The sequence below is a fragment of the Tympanuchus pallidicinctus genome, unplaced genomic scaffold, assembly GCF_026119805.1.
Source record: "Tympanuchus pallidicinctus isolate F22 unplaced genomic scaffold, pur_lepc_1.0 scaffold29, whole genome shotgun sequence".
NCBI lineage: Eukaryota > Metazoa > Chordata > Aves > Galliformes > Phasianidae > Tympanuchus > Tympanuchus pallidicinctus.
In genome coordinates, this window is record NW_026294746.1 from 938,584 (window position 1) to 954,765 (window position 16,182).

At 49.7% G+C, this 16,182-nt stretch overlaps 1 protein-coding gene across 4 annotated transcripts in view; it reads right to left on the reverse strand.

Annotated features, from left to right (window-relative positions):
• TP73 (tumor protein p73) overlaps positions 1–15,691 on the reverse strand; it is a 31,232-nt gene extending 15,541 nt beyond the window's left edge. For 2 of the 4 annotated variants that reach the window (XM_052691981.1, XM_052691984.1), the window contains exons 1-4: positions 13,032–13,144; positions 11,186–11,281; positions 10,337–10,460; positions 3,495–3,740 (exon numbers count right to left, since the gene is read on the reverse strand). In XM_052691981.1, coding sequence (XP_052547941.1) covers positions 3,495–3,740; positions 10,337–10,460; positions 11,186–11,281; positions 13,032–13,075 — 510 coding nt within the window. In that variant the 5' untranslated portion in view covers positions 13,076–13,144. Of the gene's footprint in view, positions 1–3,494; positions 3,741–10,336; positions 10,461–11,185; positions 11,282–13,031; positions 13,145–15,516 lie in introns of those variants that run through there. The other 2 variants (XM_052691982.1, XM_052691983.1) reach the window with 2 other exon arrangements.
• Positions 15,692–16,182: the final 491 nt, after the last annotated feature.

The following is a 16,182-nucleotide window of genomic DNA, read 5'->3' on the forward strand; positions in this document are numbered from 1 at the left end:
TTCATGCAAAGAACCATGCTGCGTATGTACATCATTATTTGTATGTTGCCTGATGGACAGTATATAATATGTGATGTTTTGCTGAATTAATTTCATCCTTCAGCCAGGACAGATTTTCAAACAGCCTAATTTTAATGCAGACTTTGAGAGGGAGGAAGGAAGCAAGCAGCCTCGTCTTCCAGGCTGCTGCATGGATGGGACAGAAGTGGGAGCAAATCTGTAAATCTGTCACTTCTGCAGGACCACTCATTGTGCAGGCAGCACCTCGGGGAGCTGGGCAGTCTGCAGCCCTTTAGAAGTCCTTTGATGGTGGCTGTCTCAAACCATTACCCACATTCTCCAAGATGCAAGGTGCTGTTGGCACACTCCTGTTCTCTGTGAGGCTCAGCAGTGGTGCAGCGAAGCCTGGTCTGGTGCTCTGAAATGTCAGCTCCTGGTGCTGGCTGGTGGCTTGCATTCTCTGCAGCATGGGAGGCTGCCACAGCATATTGGCCAAGAGTGCCCTGAGTCTGGCCACTTCCCCAAGGTGCTGGGTTAGAAGGGTTTGCTCAGAACTGATGTGGCACGGCTGCTCCAGTATCCAAAGGAGATCTTAATGCAACAGCTTGAGAATCAAAGCAACCCCTTCCTGACTAGTGCAGCTCCCAGCAGAAAGACACAACAGCTACAGGGCTGCAGACAGCACGTGGTGATGCTGAGATAATCAGGGCTCAGTTTAGTTAGTCAAGAAAGATCCCTGGTTCCTTACCACTGCTCTGCAATAGCAGGAGCTGGACTGTATGCTTGCTGTCTCCCAGTGAATAGAACCAGTACTCCTTGTCTGCGGAGCAACCTGTGCTTGCAAGAAGGCTCTGAGCAGGAGGCAGCACTGTGTGGGTGATGCCCAGTGCAGCTTCAGCAGCTGAACTGGGACATGCCTGAATCTCTCCTCCAGAAACAGCAGCAGCCTGCCCCAGAAGTGATGGGGCACTTGTGGCCTGGGATGCAGTCAGCAGCAGGACATGTCATCCCCACCAAGAACACTGCAGCTCACAAGAGATGCCAGCATGGCGTGCTCACCGTGTGGGATGGGCTCTGGGGGCTTCCTGCTGCTCCCTCCTTTGCTGTTCTGGGGACAACCAGCCACCTTTGTGGCTTTTTGTGATTTACTCCGTGCAGCTGCAACATGCAGCTGGGATAAAGGAAGGGTCTTTCCTTACTGCTAATTAAAGGTGAGCACAGAATGTATTTTTAATAGGTGCTCTCCATACTAAACGTGCACAAACATATCCTGTTTTCCGTGCTGCCCAAGGGTATCCTGCAGCACCCAGCCTGACCCTGCCCCACAGATGTGCCCACACCATCACACAGCTGTCTCCCAGTAACGTCCAGCCAGGGACAGCAGCAAGCATCTGACACTTCCCTGTCTCTTCCCTCTGTAACAGGACAGCTGGGACGAGAAACACCACACTGCTGTGCCTTTGGCTTCCATTCAGATGCTTCACTTTTCAAAATCACACCAAGGAGTGTGCCTCCTCCTTTGACTCATTACCTATCTGGCTGGCATTGCCCCAAAGGTTTCAGCAGGACCTGTGGCCACATCTGCTCCTTTCTCTGTGTGCCTCTGTGGTTTTTGTGGCACGGGAATGCCTGTTTTCCTGTGCAGTTCCTATGCGGCTTTACATTTAACTGATGTGAGTTATCCCCTAACATGTGCAAGAGTGGACTAGAGTCACATCCTATCCAGAAGACCTTCAGTTTAGTTAAAACCTAACAAATGCATCACTTAGCAATATCTTGCAAGGAAAGACGGCGACAAAGAGTGCCGGACCAACCTCTCCTAGGAAGGCAAGCTGTACCTCATCACGGTGCTCATCCCAACCATCGGTCAGCACATGTCAGCAGTGAGGGCTGGAGCTGATGGACCAGACACAGGGAAAGTGCTTTTCAGCCCCGGCCACGGATTGATCTCAATTTAAATGTGAGCTCTCTAGCAGCTTGCTTGAGCTGTGCTGCAGGGAGCCGAGCTGTCAGCGTGAAGCTGCACGGCGCCGTGCTGTGCTGCCTGCCCTCACAGTAGGGATGAGGGCTCCTCACCCTGCCTGGGTGTCACTGTCCCTGCAGCACCAGGAGCAAACAGTGCCTGAAGGGCAGCACTTTGCTGCAGAACTCATCTCACATGCAACTGCAGCACGGACAGACCACGGCACTGCTGCAGACTCTTATGCCCTCAGTACAAAGCACATGTGCAGCTCCTACGCCAGCACCGCAGCGCTGTAAGCCCGCCGTGTCCTGGGCTCTGTCTGCAGAAAAGCATCCCAAGACACTTTCTGTCTACTATGGAAAGGACTTTCTTAACAATTAAGCACATCAGCTTCCAAAAATACAAGTCATTCTCACACCTTGGGCTGACACATTACTCCTGGACAGCTCTGCTTGTACCGTGATAATGTCAAATGACAGCAGCAGAGGAAACCCTGTTACTCCCTCTTTGTGTCACCTGTCTCATCACAGCCTCTCTGCTCTGCAAACATTCTTCCACGGAAAAGAAAAGCCACAAGCGTATCTGAAAAGAGCTCTTGGAAACGTTCAAATGGCAGTGATGAGGACTGGAGGTGACCACCATGCAGCAGGGAAACCTCCACAGCAGAACTGCCTTCGACTACAGCCACAAGTGATGTGAGTTAAAAATACAGTCACACACATCCAGGAGCCAGCCTGTGACTTCAGGACTTTTTCCCACAAAAAGAAAAGCAGCTGTACAATGCTCAGGTTAATTCTAAGCAGAGGACTCCTCTGTCTGTCTGTGGACACACAAGAAGACCAACAGTATCCCAGAGTACCAGGTACTGAGCCCACATGGCATGCATGATGCCATGTAGCCATTTCTTTGTAAATAAATATGTACTCTGTTAATTTGTTGTGGCTTCTAGAGGTAAGATTACTCTTCTGATACAGCATAAAAGAGAATTAAAAGTGAAAATAGGAAGTTAAAGCAAAGCTAAGAATGGCCCCAACAGAACAGAGCAGCGGTTCATCTCGCCTGCTGCATCACCTCTGACAGCAGTCACTGGAAAATGCTTTGGGAAGCACCATGAGAACAAGGCAAGCACTTCTCCCTGCACATTTTTCCAGCTTTGTGATCTTCAGGGACATTTACATGTAGTCCATGGAATTTCTGCAGCAGAGATTATATTCAAATCACTGTGTTTAACCCATTTGGAAAAAAAAAACTAAACTAAACAAGATCAAACAAGCAATAAGAAACAGCCTTAAAAGTAAGCATTAGGTGTTTCTGCCTGCTTTTTCTTATCATGGTCACCTGTGCAGGCAAAGCCCCCACCAGTGGTGGCCGTGCAAGAACCACACATCCTGCAGTGCCACACACCAGTATTCCCTGAGCATCCCAACACCACCAGCACCCAGGCACACACGTGTCTGTGGCAGCCTGGCTGAAAACACTGCCTACAATAGCAAGCATCTCACTAGTGAACTGAAGAACACATGCAACTTACTGTCCAGGTGGCTGACTTGGCTGTGCTGGATTGCTGGAAGGTCACCTCAAAGTGGTGGGGACCTGGGTAGTCAGTGTTGGAGGGGATGACAGGAGCTGGGGACATGGCGTCGAAGGTAGAGCTGGGCTGCGAGTAGGGTGAATGCGTTGGGACATTGGAGGTGTGCTCGGAGCTGTAAGGGCTGGTGGAGGCTGCTCTGCTGCCGATGCTCTGATCCATGCTGTTGTTCAGCAAATTAAACTGGGACTGGAGGAAGGGAAAAGGGGAGGAGGGAAAAAAAGAAAACACCAGCCAGTTTAGAGACATGGAAACCTCAGCTACACTTCTTCAGGACTTCAGGTGTCCTGTTACAGCTTCCTTAAAGGGCCAGCGTGCTGGAAAGTCAACCAAAATAGTTGTTCTGGGTTGGTTTGTTTTTTAAACAGGTCACCACTTGTGTAAAGGATAAACTCAATACATTTAAGTCGTCCCCTTTTATCAACTTCACCCTCACTGGAGGCAGCACGATGCCAAGATCCCCAGGTTTCTAGCACATTTGACATGCAAAACAATTCTTTTGCAAGTAGGGGGAACAGACCTGAGTTTTTTTGAGCTTTGCTAAGATGTGGGCAAAGTCCTACTGCATTGAGGGGCAGCGATGACCACGGCACTGCACACACGACCACAGGAAGGCTCTTTTCTTCCCTGAAGCGAAGCAGGTTGGTTCTCAGCAAATTCCTGGAACCTCACCAGCCTCATCAGTGTTACCAATTTCCAGTAAAGGACTGCTCAGTGCCAGACCTCACAGCACTGATAACGCCAGCCAAGCCTGTGGCCAGACCTCACGCAGGGCAGAGGTACCACGGGTACCAACCACAACTGTCACCGGAGAACTGACCAACTGACCCTGTGCTTCTGGGCTCAGCCTGGAACTGAGGGTGCTGGCGGCCAGTGTGGAGGAGAGGTCTTCTATCCAGAAGACAGAAGGAGGAAGGCTTTGTCCTCCACTCTAACGCCACATCATCCCTGCCACAAAGCAGCTCAAGCACAGCAGCAGCCTGGCATCCCCAGGTGAGCACCCCACAGCCAGGGCTCTGCATCCCGTGTGGCACTGAGCACTTGAGTTGGTGGCAGTTGCTGATGTTGCCAGCCGTGGATGCAATGCAGCATCTGCTCTGCGCAGCCCAGGCTGGTGCAATGCCTCCCATCTGCAGCTCTCCAGAGATCTTTATGGAAATGTTGGTTTTGCAGAGTGCTCTTTCCACTTGGAAAAGCTGCAGAATTCAAGCAGAATTCAAAGCCTTAGAGTAGAGACAGAAAAAGCTGTAGTTGCAATAGAACAGAAGGCAGCAGTGCAGCCCTTGCAGACACTGTTACATGTTAGCATGACCACCAGCTCGCCTCAGCACACTGACAACGTGCCCCAAATGCCAGTCAGTACCTCAAACCCCAGAGCTCCTGCCTTGCTTGCTAGCAGATTGCAACCACTGTGATGGCATTACTCCAAATCAGACTTTTTCTGCACTCATTCACTTATCACAAATGTACATGTGGGTGCCATTTCTGGAAGGAGTTCCCTTCCACGAATACGAAGAATCAGATCTGAATGGTGGTTTGTGTAATTCGTTTCACAGCTGGGGTGTTTGCTTTCAGTGGCTTTCACTGATGTCAGTTTAATTTGGGGAAAACCTCAAACTACAAAGTGCACGGCTGTGATGCAGCACACTGCAAATAAGGTCACAGAGCATTTATACATCTCATTTATACACCTACTGGCTCTTATTCCAAAGTGCCGGGCCAAAACCTTGCTTTCCTTATTTTTTTTCATTATTCCTTTTTTGAACAATTATTATCAGATATTTCCAATAAGAACCAGCAGCACTTTCATCCGTGGGTACTGCCTACGCAAAGTTGCATTCTCGAAAGTAGCATGGCTAAAATAGCCTTCATCTTTCATCTGAAAATCAGGCCAATTGTTTTGTTTTTCCTTTTTCTGCATATTTTCCTGTGTCAGTGCATCACTGCTTGCATCCCCTCTGGGACATCCCACCCTGCTCTCACCTGCACCCGTCCCCCTGCACGGTGGGGATTGTGCCATCAGCTGCTGAGCAGCTCTGGGAAGCCTGGTGGGCAGCGTGGTGTGAGCTGGTCACAGCAGCAGGCTGGGGATGTGTCTGCTCCTGGGAAGGCTGCAGGCTGAAAGGCTCACGACTCAGGAATCAGGAGACATGTTTTAACTTGGGATCCACACCTCACCCAAACGCGTGCGAGGTATAATGGCTTAAACGCAATCACCCTTCTGCAGGAAAGTTCTCCTGTTGTCTGCATCTATCATAAGGTTCTTGGAGTCTGTAACTAACTGGAGGAATGCTGAACAAGACCCGACTTGCTCTTACAAATACAGCCATTTTGTCCCCTAGAATATGTGCATAAACCCCTCTATTTCTTCTTGCTGCACTATAAATAGCCCTGCTAAACAACCCCCATCCGGGCTTTCCACAAACCCAGATTTTACCAGGAGAAAAAACCACGAGAAACTTCAGCAAAATGGCATTTAGGGATGCAGGAGGGAAGCCACAGCCACACCACCACAGCCAGCTGCCAGCAGGGACCTCGGGGACACGCAGCCCTGATGGTGACACTGGCTGGAAGCTGGGTGGGAGATGTAAAGCATCGCATGGGAAGAGATCCTCAAGCAGAAAAGGATTGTCCTCGTTACGGCAGCACAGCCATTCCACAGCTCAAAGAATCCATGAATATCAAGATTGAGCAGGTTTGTTCTCTTGTGATGACTGGGACAACGGAAAGGCTTCAGGGAACATTCTGCACACACCCTGTACCCAGCCATGGGTGTTTTCTTAGGAATAAATGGGAAGCGAGCGTTCCTCACTCGACAAGCAAACAAGCTGAGTTTCAGACCTGCCGTAGCACACGTAAGGGCACAGTCAGACAAAAGCAGGTTGGGTTTGCACTGTCAGGCACATCAGGAGCGGGTGCCGTCCCAGTTACTCATATCCTGTCAAAATGGGAAATAAACAGGAAGCATTTTGCCTCCTGGTGAAATCTGCTAACAGAAATCTGCTCCAGAGCCGCAGTGCAGAGAGGGGTGAGGTGTCCCCTGGAAAAAAACCCACAAAAAGCAGTCCTGGTGGGATGTGTTGAGATTACAGTGCTTAGAGCTGGGGCTGTGCGGGGCTGAGGTGCGTGGCAATGGAGCTCAGTGGAAGGCTGAATCAAGGCTGATGAACTGAGCAGAGCATCACGACCACCCTATGGGAGGGAGACTTCCCTTGACAAACCAGAAACCTCACAGCAGACCCTTGAGCAGCACCCCAGCCTGGAACAGCACTCAGTCATTTCTGTTAAAGTGAAGTTGTACGTGACATAAAAGAGTGCTTTCTCTTATCACCTGAAACACATGAACCAGACTCATTCAAGGCAGCTGGTGCTCAGGGCATCCAAAGGTGGGAAAGCTAGCCTTTGTAAATTAGAGGAAATTTCATTTCAGACCTTCTTCACCCCAACCAACACTGCATGCTTCTCTGCATGTTTTATGATTTATCCTGCTCATAGCACAGTTGGGTTACAAAGCAACAGGCAAAGGCCCCAGTTTCTTGGATTTATAAGCCTGTTGGAAGCGATACTCAGAGCCAAGTGCTGTGTGTACAATGACTGACTTGGTTTTTAAGATCGAGGAGGTTTTGGAAGTATTCCCTTAACAGACAAATCCAAGCAAGAGTATTTGTATGTTTGTCAACAAATCCAACACAGTGCTTGTGTATGTATGCGTGCAAATATATACATGTGTTTATACACACACATCAATAAGCACATGATTGCAGAAAGGACATCTCAAGCAGCAGCACTACAGCGCAGAGCAACACAGTACATGTGTGGTTTTCACTACTTGTGTATGACAAACAGGAGAAATCAAATAATTTCTGGTTGGGAAGCACACCAGTGCATCCTTCTATCAATAACTACATCTGCATCTAAATTTTTTGAATGCCAGAAAGCTGACACAAAAAGCTTTTGACCAAGAAAGCAATCTCACCACTTGAGGACAGAGCTGAGGCTACATCACCTGCAAGCACAGGTGCCATTGCATCCACCCCTCCCAGCAGCTTTAAACCAGGAAAGGCAAAGCTGCCTTGGGGATGCGGGTGCTTGTCAGGAACTGCAGTCCTTGTGCTTGACAAGGTCTGAGGAGAAAACTAAGCTGGGCTTGGCAGGCAGTGTTTCCACCGAGGGATGCTCACAACTCCCTTAGCCTTCAGCCAGGTTTCTCCAATGCAAGCGTGTACAATTTGCACGTACAAAGAAGACAGAGAGCCTGTGCTTGCTTACATGAAAGGTTTAAATCGTGCCTAGGTCTCTGCAGAGCGCAACATAGGAGCAGATGAAACATGAAAGAAGCATGGACTGAGCCAGTGAAGCTGCAACAATCCCAGGTAGGCACAGTTCATTTTCTTTGAGCTGCCAAGTGCCTCAGATACAGAGGAGCACTACGTCCAGTGCATCCCCAGCACATCCCAGGCAGCAGTGTGACGGCTTGGAAGCAGAGCCAGGACACAAACTGAGCTCCTGCTGCAGTGGCAGGGAGCAGGCACAAGCAAGAAGCAACGAGGTAAGACCATTAACAAAGAGTAGCACCTACCGTGGTATAATGCTGCATCGGGTCACTGATGTACAACATTTTAGTCTTCTTGGGATTTACAGACAAGTGGGAACTGTCCCGGCAGAGGAGTCATGGGGTCAGGAGGAGATGGAGCCAACCAGGGAGACGCAGTGCTGGAGCATGAGGTGCAGGACTGGGCAGGCAGTGCCAGGGATGCAGCACTGGCCACCTGCGTGCGGTTTGTTGGCTTTTTTGCCTTTTTCATCTCCCTTAGTTCTGTCAACTAGCTGCATCCAACAACAAAACGGGGCCCACCCCTTTCTGTCCCTCATGACTATTCATTAAAATGCAGGGCAGGCCCCAGCTTGCCCAGTGATGGACGAGGCTGCACCAGCCAGTCCCACCAAGGGGAGAGCGGGGGTCCTACTCTGCAAATAAACCCAGCCAGATTTAATTCCAGAAAGCTGCTTGCAGCATTGCTGGACTCAAAACCTACCTGATCGGCACCCTTCACCTGCAGACTGAGGTGGCCGTGCTGATGCAGTGACCCTGAGATCGTTCCAGTTCTCACTTGAAGCTGTAAGAGCATCGCTCTGTCCCTCTATTCACCCCAGGCCGGGAGATTCTTTCCCACTGCGTATCAGTGGCAATAACAAACCACGTGAACAGCTTGGACTGGAGCTACCCTGGCTTAAATGCTACTGGAGGTCTCACTGACAAAAATTCCTGGAGACCAGGTAGCCACCCGTGTCCCAGTGTCACATGAAAATCCAGCAACAAATGCTCTTTTTCTCTCTGTCATCCCACCTTATTTCACTGGATTTAATTGTTTCATTGAGAGATGATCTGTTCTTTCAAAAAAAATCTAAGGTGAGGTGCTTACTGAACTGCTGGCTGGAAGCAGGGCATGAGGTTGGAAGCACAAAGCCTGCAGTCGGTCAGGTCTCCTCCTAACTCAGGGCAGAGGGCTGAATGGCCTTTGCTTCAGCCAGACACCACTGTGGAAGTCTGCATACTGGAGCAGATGGGCAGTTCAGAGAGTAGTGGATCATATTTTCAAAGACGTAGCCAGTGTGCATCACTTGCCTCTCTACCCTGTGTGCACGGACCCAAGTACAAAGGGGTCAGGCAGCATCCTAAGTCAAGCTTTAAGTACTGCATGAACTGAAGCTGGCATCTTTAAGAAAAAAAAAATAAGGGTGGCTGTTGTTCTGAGTAACTCACATTATTTGTTTATTTGTTTTCATACATGTCAGTCTGCCATGTGTTTTGGTGATGACAGCTAGCAAAAGCTACGCTCAGCTCATTTTGAGCTTAGCAGCACAGTGTTGAGTTGCACAATGGGATCGATATAAATATTTACTCCTGGATCGTTAATTTGAGCTCCCTCACCCCTGCAAGCCCCCCAGCCCTGGCACGCTGTGGGAACAGCCTGGTTGCACCAGGCTCCTGCTGAAGGGGGCTTCAGTTCTGCAGCAATTGGAAGCTCTGCAATTAACACTGCAGCCCCCACCTGAGCCGTCTGCCAGGCTCCTGCCCCGCTGCAAACAAAGGCCTGGCTAGAGAGGGAAAGTGAGCTAAAAGCGAGGGAAAAAGAGGCTGGGGGAGGGGAGGCAAGCTGGCGAGGAGCGAAGTGGGCTTTGTGGAGGGAGATGCTGAAATGGCCAGAGCTGCTGCGTGTTGAAGGGATGCTGGTGGGAGGCCAGGCTGCTTGGGGAAGGAGCATTAATGCTGGGAGCATCACAGAGGCTCACACTGCCTTGAGGATGCCTGCTAGTGGATTTCTAATGCCTGTCTGGGCAGAGGGAGATCCTGATGCCAGATGAGCTGTAGTTACTGTGTGCTGTGCAAACCAGGCCTTTGGCTTTCAGAAGAGACAGCATACTGGTCTTTTTGAGGGGGTTATTTCTAGTGCACTGCCTCAGTGCTGTTTCAAATTGAGTAATTTTAAAGACTCTGTCTTTAAAAGCCCTTCCCAAACAGGAGGAGAGTCCAGCAAAATGTATTAACATGTAGCCACTATTTTACCAACTACTGTACCGTAAGACTGCAAAACTGCACTACAGTCATTTTATTACAGGTTATTGGACACTGAACCAAACGATGGCAGCTTTGCATCTTTAGTGTTTCTGTTTTGAGTTATGAATAAGTAAGTTCCATTTCCTACCCTGAAGCCACTCAATCACTAGGAGAAAAACAAGTTTGTATCTGATGTATCTCTCACTTGTAGTCTGAGCACACTCACCATAACAGAGTCATTCATGCCTCTCATCTGGAAGACATCCATTGTGATCTCTGTGCGGTTGGAGACCTCATTGTTGCCTGTATGAGTGGATGGAGAGAGGTCGAAGTAGGTGCTGTCTGGTGCCCTGTGAGCAAGCAATGGCAGATGGTCAGCTTTCCAGCTCTCCTGTGCAGCCTGTGCCAGCAACAAGGGCTACAGTTCAGGAAAACAGGCCATGCCCAGCCCAGGCTGGTCGGCTGTTGGTTCTGGTGGTTACTGCTGGTGGATGTCCCTTCCACAGTGTGCTCTGTTACATGGGCATGGGTGAGGGCTGATGCTGTGCTGCTGGGGCAGTGAGCTTCCCAGCAGGCACAACACTGCACGTGGCCTCCTCCCCTTGCAGCAAAGATGAGTTGGTGTCTCCTCTCCCACAATAACTGCAGAGGCATTGCTGACCTTTGCTTTCTTATACAAAAAGCGTGCCCAGATGCTGACCTCTGATGTGCAAGAGTGCAGCAGCAATGGGGCCCTTTGCTATGTTCATTCCTTTGCATTTATGATGGAAATTGAAATTGCTGATGGTTGCACAACCCTCAGAAAGTTTCCAAAACCTGGGAACTACTTTGTGGGGCCCTGCATTCAGTGTATGCAAAATTTCCAGCTTCTGGCTGTCTAGCATCATCGAGGCGAAGTAGTTTGGCAGCTCAGAGCCTGGGAACACAATTCTGAATGCAGGAAAGGAACATGTGAAAATTGGTGCACGTGAAAGATGCTAGTGTCCCTTCATGTCATATTGATTAGATGTGCTAATACAGATTTCATGGCAAAGAGGCACGTCTGCCTCAATACACATGACCAAATGACACTTACAGTGTACTCCAGAGGTGTTCAAATGTTGTACTTTCATCAGCAGGAGAGGACTGGGACATCTTCACAGAGGGGGAGTCTGGCAAAGGATAAATCACTCTAGGGACAAAGAAAAACAACAAAGTTAGTGTTGTAGAGTGCAAACAAAATGTCTCCTTTTTTCCTGGTGGCTTACAGACCTGGATATGCAGGTATTTTATTTGTTCAGCACAGGAATGGAGTGGATGATCGAACGCAGCATTTACACTGCTCTACTCCTGCAACACGCACAGAGACCCAGGTCAGCTGCACTAAACTCAGATTATGATAACACAGGTTGCAAATGCTGTGTTACAAAACCATGTCACAGAATATCATTCCCTCCTGTTTTTTACTGGTGCCCAAACTCAGGTCAGCAAAGTGCAGGAGCTTTCTGGGCTGCTGGGACATTTCCCATTGGGATCCCAGAAGTGTCCCTGCAACAGACCTCTGGCTGCAGGTGCTTGCTTTAATGCTGATATTTCAGGTGATGATGCCACTTCCATCGTCTCCAATCTTACAAAGATGTGGGTATTTTGGAAAGGGCCAAAGTGGCAGGGTTCTAAGATGTCAGCCCATTTCTGCTAAATGCTAATTCTGTGACACTGGGATCCCATCTGAAATGTTTACAGCACGCTCCAGCAGTTCTCAGCACTGCTACCCACAGCCCCTTCCACCCTTTGAGAACTATTCTTAGTAATCATTTTGAACCAGGTTCATTCAGTAAAGGGCTTAGATCTCTCAGACAACAACACTGAATTCTTGAGTAGGAAGTCTCTGAATAAAACTGAAACACAAAGTTAGTTAGCGAATAAAGTCTTGCAGTGAGAATCGGAACCAAAAAGATGCTTGGTGCTGCTCCCCTGAGATTATGCTCAGCAGCCCGGCACCAGGAGGGGAATGGGGAAACCCTCCTCAGCAAGGCTGGTGAATGATGGGTGGATGGGGTGATGGTACATGACAAAACTTGATAGGACAGCACGGAGAGGCGCCATCTGAGAGCGAGCTTAGATCAGCTGCAATGTGCTATGAGCTACAGAGAGCCCAAAGACCCCCAGTTTTCTGTCTTCCTTCAAGCACCAGAGCACTGAGAACACTGATCTTTCCTTTGTGCCTCCCCAAGCCCCCGGAAGAAAAGGCAGCATGCTGCAGAGAGCTGGGCTGCAGCCATCTTGGTCAGCATGCGCTCGCAGCCACACCGTGCGACTGCCCTCATCCTCCTCCTCCCTGGCCCCTCGCTCCCCAGAGCTGCAGGGGCTGCCACCCTGCCCTTCCTAACACCTATGCACCCCAGCTGCACTCCGGTTACCCCTTTTTACTCACTCAAAGGTTACCATCTTGTTTCAACTCGGTACCGACATCTAATAGCGAAAGCCTGAAAACTTCCTGCTTTTCAATCTTAAACCGCTCGTGGTGGGAGCAGCTGCTCTCAGAATGATGATGTTCAGGGGAGACCAGCTGCAGGGCCAGGGCCCTTTCAATGGTCTCTGAGTCAGCTGGGGACCGGGTGGCTTAGGAGCAACAGGCACAGCACCAGCCATCAAAGTGAAAGCAGGGCGGCGTACCGAAAGCCGACCCATGCTGCTTTCTGCTGCATCTGCGACTCATCTGAGTGATGCAGCACCTGCAGATGCTCTTCCAGGAGGGTTTGGCACAGCAGCAGAGTCTTTGCTCCCCACAGGACTTCTAGCTGAAGACAGAGCTCATCAAAGTCTCACTTCCGCCCATCCCTCCTCATCCCACGTGTAAACAGAGAAAAAGAAAGGACGGAAGCAGCAGTTTCAAGAAAAGGAAAAGCTCAGAGCTGCAGTGAGGCTTCTCGGGCCCTTACCCTGCTTCCATGCTGCTTTCCATGGCCCTGGGTATCGGTAGCATCAAGATGCAGCCAGGCCTTTTCTTTTAGCAGAGCGAGCACCTCCGCGCCGCCCCGTGCTGTGTGGTCATGCTGGGTGACACCAGCTCTAACCACGTGGCTGCACTCGTTTTCAACAGAAAAAAAAAAACCTGAATATTTTAAGGGCGTTTCAGAAGTTTCCTTTCTCTTTCAAAACAAAATTGACATTGGCAAAGCCAGGTCAGTGTCCATTCACACTTGAGCACTTGGGATCTGTGGTGCAAAGAGCAGCTGGGCTGCCAGTGCAGCTAACACACCTCCCTTGTGCAGTGACTGCTGCACATGCTGGGGAAGCATCCCTGCACCAATAGTGACAGCCTAAATATTGGCCTTTAAGATGATAGAGAATTGCAGGAAACTTTGCAAATAGCATTCCTGGAAGTTGGCAGCAGTGCTGTCTGTAATTTGCCCTAAAATGAGGTATCCTACAGGACCAGTGAGGGAAGGAAGCAGGGCAGTCATTCTGATGGGGCAGTCCAACAGAAGGAAATCACATCCTCAGATGTGATCCAGCAGAAGTCCTTGGCACAGGTTAAATGGAGGTGAACCAGGAAGAGTCTCATAAACTAATTCTGTCTTTATTGGAAGCACTACTAGATGACTTGGATGAAATTACCTCCCAGTGCCTGTCAGCTATGCAAATGGCACAGGGAGGTGACTAACCTGAGGCTAAACACAGCAGCAGCATATTCAGGCTCTCTGCCACTCCCAGTCTCCCACATCAGCCCGGAGGATATGTAGCCTCTGCCATTAAGGCATCAGCTCCTTGATGTCACCCCAACACCTCTTCCCAGCACCACAGTTTGAGAAGGTAACACCTTGACTTCTGCACAGAATTCTCTAGCCAAACTTTCACCATCAGGATTTCCACGATGGCACTTCCAGACAGACACATCTGCTTCCTAAGCAGTGCAGCAGGGGATCCTCTGTCCCTTCTGCCTCTATGTAATATAGATGCCTCGGGTGAACAAGACTGCCTGGGGTGACATTTAGTGGTGGCTGTGACACAGGACCCAAAGGGAGGCTGCAGCAAAGCAGTCAGGCTGATTCGTTGCAGGCATTTGGAGGAAGAAAGATTGAAACATGCAAACTTGGGGCTCAGTGCATGAAGCCAGTGCTGCTGATGTGATTTGCTTGGTTACACATGGGGAGCTGCCTCTCTGCACACCTTCTCAACTCATCTCCACCATTCACTGGATTGCTGCTTCCCTCTGTTGCTAGTTAGTGCATTGCAGGGAAATTGCACAGTGGGTAGAGACAAAGGTACCACATGCATACAGAGGGGGATGAAGCTTTGATGGGAGGTGATGCCTGGCTGCTGAGTTTCAGCAGTCTCAAGGAGCATCTTTGATCTCACCATTAACTTTAAGCCTTAGCTTTACCTAGAAATGCCTGTCGCTACTTCAGCAAGTAACAACATATTCACCACCATCCTGCCACCCTTAACAGCCCAGAATGAAATGTGACAAAAAATTTTAGCCACTTTAATGGGAGATAAATGCACACAAGTCTGTACAGTGGGTCTATTTCTAATCTTCAGAGGCCTTTGGCCCAGCCTGAGAGAGGAAGACCTCGGAAGCCAAAAGAAGCCATACATGCCTGTAAATCTTCACTGCTGAGATGCTGGACAAGGCATCACTCTTTTCCCACGCAGTAGTGGGGTCTGCAGTGAGAACACACAGCTGGGATTGGGACTTTCAAGGGCAATGGTTAGATATTGCTGATTCTCTGCAGTGTTCTGCTTGACAGTTTGTGAGCTTATCTCCACACCTCCACTCCTCCCCTCAGCTGCACATTGGGAACCATCCAGCTCATCCAGTCTGCAGCCAACAAGTTAACATTTGCAAAATATTGGCACATCCCAAGGTCACAACACTCAGTGCTCTTGCTCACTCACCTCTGATTAGTAAATTCACACATGCAAAACATTGCTTACAAAACTGACCGAAAGTAAGTGAGCTTTCCAGCAGCACGCTCAGATCTCTGTGTCCAGCAGCATATTAACATCAGCACTGGATGAACAGGACACACTGGAGCAGCCTGAGGTACCAACAAAACAGCATAGACCAAAATCCATTCTGACAGATAGAGAAGTCAACAGATAGGTGCTGTCCCTGCAGCAGGCACCACGACCCTGCTGAGCCTGGCAGTGAGAAACCACCTCAGCATCCTGCCTGTGCTCATCCTCTTCTCTGCTTTTCCATTCCAGGCTGCTCTTTCCTCCAGAAATGCTTTCACTCTGGACCTAAGGCACTTTGGAGCTATCTATCCAAGATTTTTTAATCCTGAGTAACAATCTCACAAAGAAAAGCAGCCACAGATCATCTTCCAGCTGCACTAAGGAGCAACTGAGAGAGGGTCTGTGCTGAGGAACACACACACACAAATCGCAAGGAGTTTCCCTTTGTCTTTTTTCTCCTACCTGCTCTGGCTCCCCAGGCACTTGGAGTTCCTCCGGAGGTCTCCTGCAGACAGGAGCGGCCTGGGATTGAGGATCTGTTATTTACTGCACTACAATCTAGTAGCGTCCTGGTCGCCTAGGCAATGACATTGGAGCTGTTGAAAGCTATGTGAAAAGTGAGGCAAAGGCTTGTGCACTCCCTTCCTGGAATACAAGGCAGTTACAAAGGGGTGGGGACAGCTCAGCCAAGCGTGCAGGGGAATTATGCTGGTCACCAGCCCCAAAATGACTCTGGGGCAGCAGCAGGGCTAAGAAGACAGCTGCTGTCGAGCTGGGAAGGAGACTGAAAGCACAGCTCCAAAGGAAGCTCTGCACCTTGCCAGATTGCTACTCTGGAGTTGTTTGGGTGCTCATATTGCTAAAAAGGCCCAGTCATCCCTCCTGGGGAACAGCAGGGACCGTCCCCAAAGGGCAGCAAGGCCGAGAGCCTTCTTCCTCACTTGAAAGCCCCACGTTATGGGTCAGAAGATGGAATATTCCTTCTTTAAACCACTACCCAGTGGCTTTCTCTACTTGTAGCTGCAGTTCTCAGCTCTCCGCACTCACCAAAGTCTGCTGACAGCGTTTCCACAAGCTCAAGGTTTGCTTCAGCCAAGCTTAGCTCCGGCCTCCACTTCCCATAACAAA